At 40.3% G+C, this 18,443-nt stretch overlaps 1 protein-coding gene across 2 annotated transcripts in view; it reads right to left on the reverse strand.

Moving 5' to 3' along the window:
• Nucleotides 1-18,443, reverse strand: part of samd10b (sterile alpha motif domain containing 10b) — a 49,926-nt gene that overhangs the window by 2,932 nt on the left and 28,551 nt on the right. For both annotated transcript variants that reach the window (XM_077513471.1, XM_077513470.1), the window contains exons 3-4: nt 10,117-10,285; nt 5,753-5,893 (exon numbers count right to left, since the gene is read on the reverse strand). In XM_077513471.1, coding sequence (XP_077369597.1) covers nt 5,753-5,893; nt 10,117-10,285 — 310 coding nt within the window. The remainder of the gene's footprint in view (nt 1-5,752; nt 5,894-10,116; nt 10,286-18,443) is intronic.

Here is an 18,443-nt window from a genome sequence, read left to right on the forward strand (position 1 = left end):
TCGAGTGAACCTGAGCCACGACACACACAGGCGGAAGAACGAAGTGGCTGGAGATTTGACTGCAGGCGCGTGCGGAAACATCGCTCTGATGGAAAATATTTTTAAATGAGCTCCCAAAGGAGTCCTCGGAGCATAGGTGACACATGAGGGAGTGTGAAGAATGGGAGATGCGCAGGAACCCTCCCCGTTTTTTTTTTCTTAGGCGTCACACTTGCGGCTCATAAGTTGAACTGTGAGGCAAGCCAGAACAAACGAACTGCATGGAAAGGCAGCATCTTCTTTCTGTTGTCGTATGCCGTAATAATAATAATAATAATAATAATAATAATAAAATTAAAAGGGCGAGAGAGCGAGAGAGAGAGAGAGAGAGAGAGAGAGAGAAATATTTACTTTAAAAACCTAGTCAAGTTTTTTCACTCAGAAATTCAAAGTAAATTTTACAAGAAGAGTTTTGAGTACATTTTTACCAGTATTAAAAAAAAAAAAAAAAAAAAAAAAAACCCTAACTCAAGCATTGAGGAGCAAACTCATGACCTTCAGCTTGGGAGTCAACCACTCTAACACATGAGCCATGCCACTTTTGCCGTTTGCCACTATACTGCATTAACCTTGCTGTCGCAAGATGAATTCTCGCGGTATTTGAGTTCACAAACCTCGGAGAATACATCTTGGACCGCTCCCGCTGATATCCGCCATTCGGTTCGGACCAATCACAGAGCGACATTGTGTTTGGGAGCGGGATATGCAACTGTGAAGAAACCAGGAAGCCAGCGCCGAAGCCGGGGCTAACAAACAAACCTAACATGGACGAATCGACGCTGCAATGAATTTCGTTCTCGCAGAATTACTCACCGTTTCTGTGTCGAATGTTGAACAGGGAGCTTCGTGCATTTCTAGCTGGTAAGATGTTCGTGCTTTCCTCCCCTTCGGCAAGCACAAACACGAAATTTCACGACCAAATTAGTGTGGAGAAGTACCAAGTCAAGTCAAGTCAAGTCAAGTCATCTTCACATGTATCAAGATCCAGTCCTCAAGGGCCAGAGTCCTGTATTTTTTTTAGGTATCTCCACTCCAACACACCTGATTCAATGATCAGGATAAATTATCAGACTCCTGCAGAGCTTGCTGATGAGCTTAAATATGAGCCAGCTGTGTTGAAAGTGGGGAAACCTTGAAAACCTGCAGGACTGCGGCCCTTGAGGGATTCAATTTGACACCTATGATGTAGATGGATATCGCAGAGAACTCACTTGAGTGTATCACATATCCAGCTGGCTATTGCCAGGTTAATACTGCATTGCTGGTGTGCCCAAAATGGCAAAAAATAAAATAAAATAAAATAAAAATAATCGCTTGCAGGTACAAGAATTCTGCCTGGCTGACACCATCAGTATAAAAACACACTTCTGGAGCGGCATGGCTCAAGTGGTAGAGTGGCTGTCTTCCAAGATGAAGTTTGTGGGTTTGTTCCTCAATTCTTACGCAAGTTTTTGGTTTTAAATAAACTAGTAAAATGTATTTAAAAAAAACAAAAAACTTTACTATTTTTTTTTAAAAGTAAAAATTACCTCTTTTTTTTTTTTTTTTTTTTTTTACACAGTGTAATATAAGAGGTCAAAGGTGGCATGGGGGGTATAACAGTCATTTGCCTTTAACTAATTACCAGTGAGACGCTGAGGCATGGCAGATGGCTGAATACAAAGGCAGACTTTGATGAAAATTTTATGTGTTGAGAAGGAAGGAGGAACTGACAATTTATTATAATGATAAACCAACAAACACAAGATGAGAAGGAGGAGGAGGAGGAGACGAGGAAGAGGCTTCATTCCCTCCTCCCCCCTCACTGGTCTCCGTTCCAAACACAGCCCCAAACCTTCCGCCCAATACTGCCAAAACTCTCCAGATGTTACAGCAACCCTTGCAAAGCTCACACTACACTGGGAGAGGTAAGAGGCTTTGGGCTCTGGAAGACTCCCCTTTACCTTTCACTGCACAGACGACACAATCCACCATGCAGGCTGAAAATACAGCACATGGATCGTGGAAAGGGAAGTCTAAAAATACACGCGTAAGTTGCTGCCGAAAACGTGCGAGGCAATAGATTTCAAACATGAAAGGGGTGAAAGTACTACAGTTAAAGTTGAACAAGTGTATGTATGGTCGCTTATAAGCATTTGCATTCTACTTTGATGCTCTGATTTAAATTTTACACACACATGAATTTTTCAGCTTGCCAGTGCAGTATATGGCTTATTTAACCGTGACCTGAAAGTTTGCTCAAAGTTTTGTTGAGAAAAAAGAAAGAAGTGTGCTTTGACAGCGATATTTTTCCCCCTGATCCTTCAGCTCCTGCAGACTTCACAATTTTTATACACTGTTGTAGTCAGTGAATTTTCAAAGCTTTGTCAGTTTACGTGTCATCTTCATGCTAATGTTTTATGGATTTCTTCACATCATTCTTTCACTTCAGCCAATTAGGCAAAGCCCATGATGAAAACGCGTCTTTTCACAAGGAGAAAAGTCTATTTTCTTAGCTTAACTCTCAAGGTGTTGCGTAGTGAATAACAGCTTAAACTCCAATTTGCTGTCCCGCAATTAGTACGGTGACTCGATATCGACTACGAAACGTTATTACGGCGCTTCTAGCAAGTGTGCCTGTCACAGGACTGATTAACACATAATGGACGGCATAGACATGCAGCCAGTGAAGAAATGCGCTGTCAGACGAAGTTTTCTCTCGGTGCACTGCTTCATTATCCTCTGATCTATCAATTGTGGCCCGTCTATTTTTTTTCTGTCATACAGCTCAAAGCCAATCACAGCTCCTGTCTCTTTGTGCCGTGCTTTGTATTCAAACATTATCTCACAGACTCGGCCCAGAGACAAACTTGCATCACATTTGAGCGAAACACAGTTTCATCCAGGAGGTGTGGCTTGGAAATGTACACAAAAACACACTCTGGTTTCAAATAGATTGTCAAGATCACAATAATGTACTTTTGAAACTCGCCCATTTCACCCAGAAGTTATTTCCCATTGAACTTTATATTGATTGTATAGAAGTAGATGTTATTCTGGTCTAAATCCATATTGGTCAAGGCCAAACAATGGATGTACAAGCAGGAAAATATGACATTTCTGACAGGGTGGACGGTGACAGTGTGGACAGTTTTGGCTAATGTTAGCTTTTACTGAGCAGATGGTGGTCTAACTCATTCAAACCCAAAAACGTGCAAACACGTTTTTGATACTTTGTCCTTCACTCCCAAAAACGTATTTAGACTTTTTTTGTTTGTTTTTTTATACAAGAGGATACAGAAGGTTTTGATGCAGCTTCTGACATGAAGAGGTGGCTTAAAGCAATGGTAGCTATTACAAAAACGGGCAGTAGGTGGCAACAGAGAATAAGAGATCACCCATGGCCACGTTGCAACAAGTTCTTTTTGTCAGTGTTGTCACCAGGAATGTGAATAACAATTAAAGTTAGCAATGTTCTTATGCTAATTGCTGAAAAATGGAAACAGATATAAATATACTTTTTACCTGATGAAAGAAGAGACTCTAATCTTTCTTTTGGTAGCCACCATGTTTTTATAGCAATAGAACACAATATTCTGTGGGCCTTGCAAAATTAGTCACATTCCAGTAAAGCAGCCGGGAGCGAAGGGGATTGCTTCAGTGAAAATGGCTATGAGTGAATGAGTTAATGGTAAAATAAATTAAGGTGAACTCACACTAGAGTTAAAGTTACTTTGTTCTATTGTGTAACTGTACAAAATCGTGATTTGCTAAAGAACTAAATGTTATCTTATCATCATTAATTATGTTTTCACCAATTTCTATATTGTACTATTTTTTTTTAACTACAGAACCATCAAAATAAGGTAAATAAAACATCACTGCAGCTGCCTCATGCTTTGGCATTGAGAAATTTAACAAAAACATGAACCTGTGATACGGCTCTCGCTTGCTGGGATTAAATCAGAAGTGTCTCTGCTGGTTGCATAATTCACATTATATTCATTTTCTTAAAACATAATCAACGTTGTTAGAAACTGACCAATGACAGCACTGCACAGAAGAAGCTCTGCCTTTTTTTAAGCTTGCTCTGCTGTCAAACATCAACTTAAAAGTTCTGTCATTAACTCAGTTCAATTAAATTTGATAAAAACATGCATTCTTGAAAATCAGTGAATGTAAATTTTCTGTTGGTTCACTGACTACTTCATACAAATGAGAGAGCCCAAGTTTTAATCTTAATTGCACTTTTTCCAAAGCCTAATTGACAATTATTACCAGTAAGTGGGACTGATTTGTATCAGCAGCAGTGTTAAGTGAATACATGAATCTATAATTTAATCTAAATTACAACCGGTTGTTTAAAATGTTAATGTCTAACAAACATGGTGTCGTTTTGTGTATTTCTTGTTCCTTCATCCAAAATTCCTAATCAAGTGTTGCTGATTGGTTTTATTTGTTAATTACGAAGCTGATGAGTTGGAAAAGGATTTGCTTGGATTTACAGCACATTATCGTCATGTATCTACTTATCTCGAAGTCCACTGCTGTGAATAGTTATTGTGGGGGGGAAAAAAACCCCCACAAGCATCAGTAAAATATATGGAAAAAAATACAGTAGTGTCTTGAGGTATGGGTTGATTTCTTTCAGTAGCCTTTATTTTCTGAGCATCATGCGATATCAAATATATCACAGTCTTGTGCCTGATAATCAAAAGCGACTTAATAAATGGCCATCAAGCTGAGAACACAGTATGCCATTTATTATTTTACAGTTTTCTGACAAGAGCTGAAGCAATACAGTAAGAGTATACCATAAGCGATATCAGAAATTTTAAGATGTAGCTTTAATATCAGATCAGAAACCCACTTTAGGGACTTAAAGGTGGGTTCAAGTATATTTTTGTGGCTGCGTCTTCCGGGTGGATCATCTTAACGATTGTTTCTTGATCCTGTCAATCAATATGCGTAACGACGTCGCGCGTGCTCGTTCCTAGCTGCGCATGCGCACTTCGAGTGTTTGTAGCATGTAGCTAGCTTGTGTCGTGAGCTTCGGATTCGGCCATTCATCGTTGTAGCTCCACCGAGCTGACCGCGTACTTTGAAAATAGCTGAAAGCCGCAAGAGGACATCCGTATGAAGCGACTGCAGATACTGATGAAGATGATGATGAAGATGAGGTCGGACGTTAGCGACATTTGAGAGGCGTTTCCCCCGGATGAGCAGGAGAGCTGATAGGATGGTCTTCCGCATGCGCAGTTTTTTAAACGTGACAAACAAATATTTGGCTTCCACATTTTGAGAACATCATTGAATCCACCTTTAATATTAACAATATAATTAGTAGCTAGTAACATTGAGAATTACTAGTGGGGACAAAATGTTACTAGTAAGACACTGTCATTCTAGTAGTGAACTGAATTGGCCGCCTTGGGATGACAACAGTTGAGACAGTCTTTCAAGCAAGCCTCTGCTGGATCTATGCCAGCTGTGATTAACTGGGTCATTTTTATTGATGACTGACTAGTAAAAATGTTTACTGAAGCTGTGACTCTGAGGCAGGGCAGCAAATTAAGCGCTGCCATCAATGAAAGCGCACGCTGCCTCTTCGATGTCTATTTCCATGTGGCACAGCAGGCACACCTGCTGCCAGGCTGTCATTTTATCCAAAGCAAAATCAAAACTGTTTCCTGTAAGGTACCACCACCCAAGACATGATTATTTTGTTACTTACTCCGACTGAGGAGCTGAAGGTTGCGGACCTCTTCTCTAACCTGAAGCTGGAGGACTTGTTGGAGGACTTCCTGTCTTAGGGTGTCCTGGACGATTCCCATCCTCTGGAGCTTCTCCCCGTTCAAACGCAGCAAGGCTCGTCCTGTGAAGAGGAGAAGAAGGCAAAGGGTTAAAAGCGTTAGAGCAGTCTGGAATTAATTTGATCATAATTAGAAGACACTGTAATATTTAATAGGAGAGGAATTTAGGGACTACCAATTGTTAATAGTGCATATTAATAGTGCATATCCAATGGCAACGGTCAGTCCATTTATTTGTTTGCGTTCCTGCAGGATGAAATGCTGTCATGCCAAACCAACTATAATCTGTATCTGACCCCAATTGCACATTTGGCAGGAAATTTATGGGAAAATCCATTGACATGCTCAGACTTCAGTTTACATCTATGTTCAAATATCATCAGATCACGTTTGCTTACACTTTACTTGGAATTAGTTTGGAATGCGGGTGAAGCATTAGCCCCTTTTATGTATTAACACACAAATAGGCATACAGTTGTCCTTTGCTATAGCAAGTGATTCAAATGAGTCTGCATTGGAGATTTTTCTTTTTACCATAATTATATCAGGTATTGGCAGTGATTATTTTTCCACATGGACAGCTAATACAGACTCACATAACAATAAATGTGACCCAGAAGGAAAGAGTGATAAATGAGAGTCTGAATTCTACACGTAAATTACACAAACGCTATCAGTACAGTTTAACAGTCAGTAAGGGTAGAGTGACAGAGCTTTTGTGAAAAAACTAACAAAATAAAGTAACCACAAGCATATTTTGCCAACATTCACAACAACTGCACATTCACATTTGCTCACCTCCACATCACTCAACAAGTAGGCCCGCCTTTTTAAAGGCACACACGCAATCAAGGTCATACAGAGAGTACTGTGCAGAATGTTGAATGTTGTTAGAGTGGGCAAAACAATTCCTGCACCTCACATGCATATGTTGGTATTTCCATGCACTCTCTCTGGTCACGACTTTGAAGATTTATACCACCAAAATACAGAAAAACGAAAAAAATTGTGAACGAACGGGGATTATATGCTGTGAAGTATTCTGTCATGCGACGTGTCCTCGATGTTGATTTGCTGCAAGTGAAGAGAAACTTGAATAAAACTAGTGGTCATGTTTGTAATTCAGCCAGGAGATTCAAAACCTAATCCACGTCCACATTGCAGATTTCCAATTAGCAGCAGTAAAACGTCTGGAATGAAGAGGAACGCATTCGTTCTGGGTCGGACTCATTAAAGAGCTGGCATTTAACACAAGGGAGACACTCATTAAACAAACCATTTCCCACAGCAAGCACAGTTTACAAGCAGCCCGCATTCACATTAGCACGAAATAATAATAATAAAAAATAAATAAAATCTGCTTCAAGCATCAGGCGCACGCACGCACATAAACACACATGTTCGTACAGGCAGGTGATGTCCTTCACTGTAGAAAGAGAAATCCATCATTTTTGTCGCAGCTCCCAAATGATATAATTACACTCATTACTCATGATGTTATCTCCTGTTTTTTAATGTCTGGACAGACAGACTGTTCTTTCTATCTCTCTATCTCTCTATCTAGTTAGCTTTCGTAGCTTGCTAGCTAGCTCCATACCTAGCTACAAAACCATCCATCCGTCTGTCCGTTTGTCAGAAGAGAAGGGAACAAAAGAAATAGCAATCAGCACTTTCACCACTGCCCCATTTTAGACCTTATAAAATATAAATGGCCTTAATTTAGAGAGCTGGCAGTCATATTTTCAAAGACAAGCAGAGGTAAAAGACAGAATTATGCACACTCCTCATGATGAGATGGCCCACGGCTCTGTTATTTGGCTTTAGAAATCATCTGCTAAGGCAAATGGAAGCAGCGTGAACAATATTTTGAGGCTCTTTTGTTTACTATTTGCTTCCGAGTCTGCATGAGCGCTCTGCAGGCTACCGTATGCTCATACATCACAATCTATTCAAACCTCCATTTCCTGCTTGGACCCACTCCATTGTTTGTAACCGCCGATGTTGACATGCATTTCAAATGCTAAACAAAATTCAATACTGCATCAATTTTGTGGTGGTGCTTGTGTAAATAAAACTAGGACATCATGCAGTAGCATCTGTTCATTCTTTTACAGTTTCTGCCACTAAGAGGAAACAATATTTATACTTGCAACATGCAAGATATGAGGACAACAGATTCAGACAGGCATTCTATACGGGCAAACAATTTCTATTTTAACCGCGTGAGTGTGCAGGTGAATTTAGTTCCGATATTGTGAAACAACCCGATTCTGCAATAAAATAATAGCCTATTGATTTTCTGCACAGTCATATTTTTTCCTCACAAACCTTACGCTTGCATCCACAAAAACCAAAGCAAGCTCTTCTCACCATCTTCCCCCCACGGCCCTCCTTTGTGTGCGCTTGCACCAGTATGTCCTCGAGGCACAATGCCCTTGCTATACGCGTGCATAAATGAGACAAAGCAGTAGAATGGAATTCAAATCAATTCTCCACAGACGTGCTACGGCTCTCATTAATTGCATGCAGATTGGGAGAGTGTATAGCGAGCACTGTCAGAAGAGCAGAAAGACAAAAACAAAAGCTGCTCAATTGAGATCAGTACTCTCAATTTGCCTTCAAAACAAATTGCATATTAACACTTTCAATGGTCAATGAGAAGCTTTCGCAGCCAGATAGGCACTGTGAAAAGAATGAAAATTAAGATTTATTTTTTCTTTTACGCTAACCGAGTGCTATTAGGGTAATTCAAATTAAATGGTCACCGCTGACAAAATTTTGAGATTTTACTTCTCTTAATTAGCATCATTGCACGAAAACATCCAATTACAATAATAACCATATAATATCTAGCTTCACTTTACTTTTTAGTGCAAGACCGTCATTCCTCTCCATATATATATTGCTTACCATTTGTATTTATCTCATTCTTATCATCCTATTGTGACATGTTCACACCTGATATAACCATCCTATATCAGGACACTAGCAACTGGATAAGATAAACATAATAGAACATATTCATATCTGCAGCTATAGCTGAAATGCAATCCCGCAAACAACATTACACCTCAATGCGGTTCGAGTTGATTTGAGTTGCCTGGAGATGCAATCACTTGAAGGTGTGCGGTCTTCAGTCGTGTCATGTTTCTGTTTCTCTACTTGTTGGTTCCGCCGTGTTCCACAATATTTCTCATTCCTCATATTTTGTTTTGCTTAATCTGGGAGTACAGTACTTACTGATTATTTGTTGTTTGACTAATATAAATATCTTTTATATCTTGAATACTTACCAGCCTCCTTCTACAAGAACTTGCGGCGCGACATCATTTTTTTTGTGTAGCTTACACGAAAAAAAAGGGACAAAGCTGTGATAAAAGGATTAAATAAAAAGCACACTATGAAAAATGATGTCCCAAATGTTCAAGTGCAAATTGAATGGCGACACTGATCTCCTCGGGCAGCTTGTTCTGCTGTGATGGTGCGCGTACTGAGAGACTGTGAAGAGACATGATTACGTTTGGGTCACTGAACAAAAGATGATACAGGCAGAGAACTCATCTCGGGGCCGTTGCTCGGATCCGCCACCCTTCTGTGACCGCGCAAGTATGACAATTCATATGTAAAACATGGATTGATACTCGCCATATGAATCAGAAAAACAACAACAACAACAACAACAAAAAAGACATTCGGGCATCTGATAAACATACAGCATTTTTACGTGGGTAGGTTACTTAATAATGAATCACCAATTATTAGATGGATTTTTACTTGAGTTTTGAGTTACGTGCATGGTTAAGTAAAATTAAACTCGCGTCTCAAGGCGTCCCTGTAGTTTGTATTTGAAAAGCCACTATTTCTGACACAGCTCATCTGTCTGCTTGTGGGAGGTATTGTTTGAACTCAGAACGACAGTTGACCCCCCCCCTCAATGCAGCTTTCTTTACCAAAAATAGTCTGCAGTTCTTTTATGGCTACACACGAAAGCCTTCTCAATCTCCTTTGGAAAGATTTGGCTGCATGTGCTTCCAGTTGAGCAAGCTAAGCTGTGGAGACACAAACCCAACTAAGCTGTGCGACCACATACCTTAAAATAAAACTTGCAAAGCCAGATATGCCAAGCTTTTTATTGCACTGATTCACAAAGACAAAGGAATGCCGCATAAGGTGTAAGGTTGTCACAGTCAAGTAACTTTTCTGTCCTTTTCTAGTTCCTGCCTGCACTTGAAGTGGCACGAGCTGCGTGTGGAACAAAGGATGCGGTGCATGTTTTGGTGAGTACCTGTGATGGCGTGATGAGAGAAGGCTTCGACATAGGTCAGGTAGTTGTGAGGACAGTGTTTCTTAAGCCACTTGCAGACGTCCTGCTGAGTCCACAGCACCACAGGTTTGGACAGACTGGACAACGTCGGACTGGTGTGATACACAGTGAAGGCTTCACCTGGTTGTAACTGAAAACAAGCAGGCGACTTAGGGTCAACAAATTCGTATTATCGTACTGTGTGGTGCTTCAAGATATTCACAAAGAGCAAGCCAGCTAAGCACACCACCCCATGAAGGGACTTTTAAATTCTGCTTTCACAAAGAGAATGGCTCATGTTGCACAATTGCGATATACAGGTAGCTAGCTAGCTAGCTAGCTAGCTGAACACAAAACATTTTCCCTAGATGCCAAAATTTATAGAACAGCTTGGTGTTGTTATTCAAATACCCAAGTGTTATTTACTTTGTGCCATTCAGGATATTGTAATATGTTGGAAGGCAAATCATTGTGGGGTTCAAAGAGCTAGCAGGAAGTAAATGTTCAAATGTAGCATAAGCCACAGGATGACTGATGTGTGCCACCGTTTTTGTAACGTCAACTTTCCCTCAAGTATCTGTGTCACGTGGACCAACACACAGTGGCGTTCCTAAGCAACTTGGCACCCAAGGCAGGATTTCTGGTAGTGCCCCTCCCAGAGTGTGCATTACTTATTAGACCAACCACAAACCCGACCCCGTGCAACTTATTAGACCAACCACAAAATATTCATCAGAAACTCACACGGGGCACACGGTATCTTCACGTCTCTGGAATTTTAAAACCGCAGTTGCAGTGCAAAATTAATAATGTAGTAATTGTACTACAATAAATCCCTGTATGGGATAATGAGAGCCTAGCAAAGAACGAACTTAATTGTTTGCATCAACCATTCAGCGTGTTATCTCAGTATCGTGAATCGGGACTGGCAGAAGTTAGGTTTACATTTCACAAGAATTTTTTTTTTGTGTGTGCTTTCCTTTTATTTCATTGTTGATGGTTCTGATAACTGGTTCTGATGATGCAGACCAATCTGAGTAGCAGTACCTTATGAGAGAAAATTTATATTCACATTCTTACTGATGAAATCTGCATTTATACTTATTGGTACAACCGGACGTCACACAGTGGTATTTTCGCTGTAGATGAGGAAAATAACGTGAAGTATGCTACGGAAAAGTCAACTTACTCTAAATGTGGCAACGCAGAATAGCCGTCTTCACTTTTCGTTACAGCATGAGCAGCCCTGTTTATTTATGACGTCTGTGCTGTATCAGCCTGCAAATCCACCTGAGAGTCTGATTGTGATCTTTTTGTGAAGCTCTGAGCCAGGACAGCATAGTAGAGTTTTCATTTCATTTTCATAACTAAAGAGCTATTGTTGTACACGCGTGTGGGTCGGCTAGCATCGCTCTAGGTAGCATCGCGTTTACAGCCGGCGACTTGAATGATGTATGCGCACTTCTCTCGCAAAGCACAGATCTATATGAATACTGGATTATGCGTGGTCATTGTGATGTGATGAGCGCAGGGCTTCCATAGTATATGTAAATCCGTGAATGAGCAGCGCTCGCCGGAACAACTTTTGAGGATAATAATAATAATTTTAAAAAAAAACTTCTCCTCTCACTGTCGCCGTTTTTGTTCACGAGCGCCCCTAGCATCTGCCTAATCCGCCTAATGGCAGGAGCGCCACTGCCCGCACACTGACACAAAACAAAGTGAGGATGTGACAACGTGGATAAACCCACATTGCCCGTCCGTCAATACAGCTAATGAACTAGCTGGTGGCTAGCTATCACCTCTCGTTGCGCCACAGACAGCCCCACGACAACGTGTGTGGTATTTAATTACTTGACAGTTAAGTGGGGAATGCTAACACATTTAGCGGACATGCCCAAAGCATTTGGGAGTGGAAAGAATAGCCTATTTATTCCCCACTTTGAAGCCTCATTTACTTGATTTTTCTTGTTCTAAATCGCTCAAATTTGACACGGTTATTATCAGCACTCTTCTCGAAACTATATTTTTATTTTTATACAGAGACATAACTGTAGGTATTTGGTATACAGTCAGCCTCTGTTCTTTTTTTTCCCCAAGGAGTCAAATTTATTTGGCGATTAAACCGTTAGTCTCAGTCTCTTCCTTCATCATGTCATTCGTTCTCATTTGTACATAAAATCCATGGATTAATGTCCTGAATGAGCCAAGCGTAAAACAGGAGCGAAACACAGAACGGCTGCCAAAACTTTAACTCCACTGCCGAACTGCATGTCATGGGGATTATTCATACAGACATGTCATGCAAACAAGCGCAATCAGTGTGCATGCACGCTTGTGGCTTAATATAAAATGTTGACCCGTAACCAGTTGCCAGAACATGTTTTCAATACAGTCCATCCATATTAGACACTGCTTTTAGATTAGCAGCCAGGATAATTGGAGCTGTGTCTCTGGATTTAAACGACACTCGGAAAGCGCAAGTTCGGCCTGGTCCGCTTGGCTCTGTAATTGATCATTTGTAAGTTCACACAGACACACACACATATACACACACACACACACATAATCAATCCATCCACCATCACTGGCTGCAATTGAGCTAGGAATTCCTGATGAATGCAGACAATAGAAGGTAAAAATTGTCTCCTTCCGAAGTGACAGTGAAGCTGTAAGCATGCAAATGTTAAAATCCACATAATGAAGACTACCGTATTTTCCGCACTAAAAGCCTTCAATTTTTTCAAAAGCTGACCATGCGCCTTATAATCCAGTGCGCCTTTTATATGGATCAATATTGAGCCGCAACAGGTCTCGCTGTCAAGACGCTATCGGTGACCCTGCACGATCGGTGACGCGCATGCGTAGAAGATCCCGCCATCTTGGATCGCTAGCTAATACTCATACTTTACCTCAGAGAAAATAAGAAAACTTAATTTTGGGAGTGAATGGAGTTGTCATAAAGCTGGTTTGTAATCTATTAATAAAGTTTGACTGACCTATCTGACTGTTTTGTTGACATTCCCTTTAGCGCAGCACCATCTAGTGGATGCATGACGTAACCCCAGCCTCTACTGTGGCGCCTTATATATGGAAAAAGTTTTAAAATATGTCATTCATTGAAGGTGTGCCTTATAATGCGGTGCGCCTTATAGTGGGGAAAATATGGTAATCTATAATCACAGTGATTATTTAAGTGAGCGAGGCCTGAAGGTGCCCGCTAATCATCAGCTCTTATCAATACAAAAAGAACAATAGACCATGCATTCTTTCTTTCTTTCTTTCTTTCCCTTCTCTCTCTTATTTTGATGGAATCTTCATTGAATTTTATATGTGAAGTACAGTATTAAGTATTTGGCAGCACAATGCGGCTCACTTTGATTGCATGCAGTTTGTTAAAGATTCTGCTTCATTTCAAGGCACCGTAGAGGGAGAAAGTATCTCGGTTAGTTTGGCTCTCTGGATGTCATGAAAGCCGACAAGATGAAAGCTATGCGGACTATTCTCGTCTTTGGCTATTAATAAAATAAAAATAAACTCTGCATTGACGCTTGAACATGAATGCTTTAATTTCTATTTAATTGCTTTCATTTGTAAGACTGCAAAGTGGCATAAATAAAAGAATGAAGTAAATTTTTAAGAGAAGGCAGATGAGACGGCAGATGAGACGGCAGAAGGCAAACTGGATGATAGTTGTGCATCATCTGCCCGTCCCCTGCCCCCCTTTCGCTTCTCTTGCGTGCCTTTACGGCCATCCGTCAGTGTCTATGTCCTCTGGCCAACTCTCTTTTGATCCTGTTCACACTTTGTCGGCTCCCCCACACTTCCCGAGACCTAATTCTGTCCAGTGGGAGGAGCTCCCTCATTCATTACATACGCGGGGAGTGGGGGCGAGATGAGAATGAGGAACGGAAGGCCAAGTTGAAACTCAATATTGAGCGGAAGGATGAGAGATGGGAAGATGGGTAATATATACTGCACTGATTGTCTTCCTGTTGTCCATTAAGACTGAAATACTTGATGCCGAGAAGCTCCAATGCCTGCAAGATGAGAAAAAGCTGACGTACTCGGATAAATTCGTGTTCAAGTTTCACTATTTTGATGGACAATGTGAGAAAGATTTTTTTTTCCACTTTTAAAAGAGGTATTTTATTTTGTTTAACTTCATACTATGAACTCTGCTGCAGGGTTATAATAGTTTGGTATTTATCATTATAGTTTGTTTTTATTTAGTTTTGACTTTTGTTTTTTATATTCAGTTATTTTTAATTAGTTTTCAGAGCGTGTTTGTTATTTATTTATTTATTTATTTTTCATAAATAAGCATTTTTGGAAATGGACCCCTTTATTTGAGTTTAGTTTTTATAAATTTTAGGATTAGTTAGGCCTGGGTGACGAAATGTCCTCTTTTGCGCAGACCTGTCCATTTTTCTACATCCTGTGTGTGTGTGTGTGTGTGTGTGTTTTTTTTAAATTATTAATGAGATTATTTAGTGTTCATTGCGTGTTACCACGACTGATAGTCTGCGGACAGCTCCCAAGTCCATCACGAGAGGTTTTTGGATTGGGGAAAAAAAAAAAAAAAAAATTAAATGGTTAGCTTTGTACTTACGTCACTTCCTGAGTGTTAAAATAGCTGTTGGCGGCCTCGAATTTTAGCTCACTGGTAGCGAGCGTTCTTGTTTTATTTTCTACCAATGCAGAGGAGGCACACATACGTGAAAGTAGTTCTAATGTATGGCATCTTTGAGGAAACTTTCAGTATTATTTACGTAACTCGCCTGTCCGAGTGTCCTCTTATTTAGCAATCAAAATATGGTCAGCCTAAAATTAGTTGCATTTATTTTCTTATATAAGGAGTATTTGCTAGAATTTTTAAAAAGTCAGTAAGTATTCTGTAAAACAGTAAATTACAATTCCCAAACAACTGTTCAACCTTCCTTCTGTGTGGCCATACAGTAATATAATACATTTAGAATCAACTCCAATATCCAACTCAATATCATGTATGATGTTTTGTGTGAACAACAATATTTGTCTGTTCCTGCTCTGATCCCGCTGACAGTTGATCTCTGTTCGGTTCTTGTCTCTTCGATCCGACTGTGACAGACGATTTGATACATGATCTTGCATATCTCGCACAGTTTCCATCCGTCATTCCCATCCGCTGTTGATATCTAAGCCTCTCTCTCCTTACCAGATTTGGATGTGTCATTCAACAAGCCCGGTCTTGTCATGCCTACTTTCAAAAAACAAACATTGTTGTGTAACAACTACCTTTGTTTGGTCACTCTTGGTCACTCTTCAGTCAAGGGAAAAAGGACGTTAATTTCTTTCACATTTCTTTCTATTCTAAGTCTACTGCCACCATGTGCGGAAAAAAAAACAGTAAATTTGCAGAGCAGCTGCTTTTGTTTTGTCTGTCTTTTGTTTCATGCCTTTGAGGCTTCCTCAGGATTACACAAAAAAATGCATAACCATTTTTCAAACCTGAGTGAATTCAACTGTTTCTTTTAAACTCAACATTTAGGGTGTATTCAGACCTACACTGTTTGGTCCACTTTAAACGGACCAGAGTTCGTTTCCCACGCTGGTCGGGCGGGACCTTTTGTGCAGGTCTGAATACACACAAACGAATCCTGGTGCGGACCAAACAAGCGAACCGAGACCCATTTTTTTTCGGTGGTCTCGGTCCGCTTCCAAACGCACTCGGTGCGGTTCGCTTCGCAGTCTGAATACAAACCAAGACTGATCCGCTCCAACTGCAGGACATATGCGCCTTTGGGGGCTTAACATGCCACTGTAGCCAAGCATCGTGTGGAAACAACTTGGAAACAACTTTACTGACGCACGACCACCGGTAGATGGCATTGATGTGTTGTTTTAGATAAGAGCTCAACACCGTTTGAGGGTCCACTTCGTGGAACTGCTGAATTTTGTGGACCTACCTTTTTTTATACTACAATAAAATATTGGAAAAAAGGCAGAATCAAATGGGTTTTTTTTCCGATGAATGGAGAGAGTCTATTCTTTGATTTGGTAGATTCAGTGTATATGCAATCTTTGAACACAACATCCTGCAGATGTTGAAAATGTCCAAATGCTCTCTCTGTGAATGAGTGAAACTGACGGGGAGGAATCCCAAAGTCGCACCTTAAATCCAGCAATGATCTGGCTTCACGTAACTGCTCCCTCATTAGGGCTATATGTGTGAATAAACATTCTAATGGAGAATAATCTAATCATCACTCCCGAGAGACGCGGAGACAAGCACAAGTCTGTACGCTCAAAGACTCTTAAAAATGCAGGCACAGGCAATGAGCGTACAAAGTGTGAATGCACAAGCATGCACACCTCAGAGAGAGAAAGATTTTTTTTAATAATGTATGAGGTGGCGTGTCGCCACGAGGAAACGATAAGCTTCATGGTATAGAGGTTTAATTATCCGTCCGCGTGTAATCACATGGAAACAGCTTCCCACTCGTCTTTTATTAAACCTTTTCTAGTTGTTAAAGCTGAGGGGGGCCCTCTTATGAATTATTAAACTTGCAGAGAATGTGTACATCTCACAGCCTCCCAGTTGCAAGTTTTCTGAAGGCCGCTGGGAATACTCCATCGGGCTTTGGGCTCTTTCATGTGCGCAGCTGGACCCTGGAAAAGGAGGCGGTTGTGTCATGCGCTATTTTGGGTCAAACACGGAGCGCGAAGCTTTGAATTCTTGTCTTGCTACAATTTGTTTTGCCCCTCTATGGATTGCACAGATGGGAATCAATTTTGCACAATAGCGACATGTGGACGTTAGTGGCGCTCGGGCTGCTGTGCTTATGTTAGACCGCCGGGACAGCAGGCCACTAAGCAGATCCCGACCGCATCGCCAATTATCTCCGATCGCTGCTGCTGAGCATGAATGAAAACACTTCACAACTCGAGGACGAAAAATGCAAAAGTCTGTTTATCTGAGTATTGTTACATCACAAGTAGTGAGGCTCTCCTCTGTTATATAACAAGTTTCTCTCAGGTGAGAGCAGAGAAGCAATTAATCATGATGATCTGCAAAAGAGAAACTCTTTCCTTAACTGTTGTTAACTACACTGTGTTGGCTAATCCAAGAAAATATTAAGGATTACATGGCTATACGGTTCAAATAGATGGTTGTGAAAGTCTGCATTGATTTTTTTCTTTTTTTTTTTTACCATTTCACTATTCAAAAGCGTAAAGATATTCTGGGTAGGGATGTAACGTTAAGGGCAATATCGTGATATTAAAACTGCCACAATATCGTCGTTGTCATGTTCACAATATTTAAAAGGAACACATCTGTTAAAAAAAAAAAGTCAGGTTGATTTACATTTGTCCAGTTCTAGCCCCCTCTAGTGGCTAGTTTATTAGTGTAATTCAATTTTCATTTGGGATGTTTTGGCCTTCTATGTTTAAAATCTATGCTAATTGTGAGATGAAGGGAAACCTAATTTGCTTGTGAAGCAATCAATGTGTGCGTGCATTACCAAGTAAGTGCTTCAATATTGTTATTAGAGATTATAGGTGGTTTATATGCTGTACAAAAGCACAATATTGTGCTGTTTTTCAGTGTGAGCTCTTTTTTTTTTTTTTTTTTTTTTTTAAACAATATTGTGATCTTTTTTTAAATATCGCCCCCCCACAATATCGTAATAATTATCGTATCGTGACTTTCATATCGAGATAATATGATGTTTGACGTTTGGATATCATTACATCCCTAATTCAGGGTGACATTTGTTTGTAAATTATATCCTCTTTAATGTTGTTATTGAACAGAATGTGTATTGACAAAGACTGTATCATTTATCTTGAGCAATTTAGTTAGAGCAAGCAATTGCCACGTGACTGACTGGTGAGCAGTCCAGTGGGTGTCTCGCTTCTCGATAGGCTCTGGCCCACCGATGACCTTGAGCAGGATGAGGGCTAGAAAATGGATAGTTTGATGGATAAAACATGACAAGGAATAGAGGGCGTCTGGTTTTGGTTTCTCCTTTTATTGTGTGTGGTGCCAAGCGCAGGAAGCGCATTGCTGCCTCCAGCCAGGAAGAAACAACACTGCAAACGGAAATTTCGACTTGCACCTCCGGCAAGAAAGCAAGATTATATGTTGTCCCTTGGGACTCTAAAAACATAAAACTCGGATCTGAACGGATCCGCTGTATTCTTTTGATGTAACATCAAATAACAGCAGGAAATAAGTATGGACAAAGTTAGTGAGATTAACCTTTTAATCAATGAATTATTTACAAAAGAGTGGGCATACCCCCTGAATCTCAATTAGTTTCTAT

Source organism: Festucalex cinctus, chromosome 2, assembly GCF_051991245.1.
Source record: "Festucalex cinctus isolate MCC-2025b chromosome 2, RoL_Fcin_1.0, whole genome shotgun sequence".
NCBI classification, from domain to species: Eukaryota; Metazoa; Chordata; class Actinopteri; order Syngnathiformes; family Syngnathidae; genus Festucalex; species Festucalex cinctus.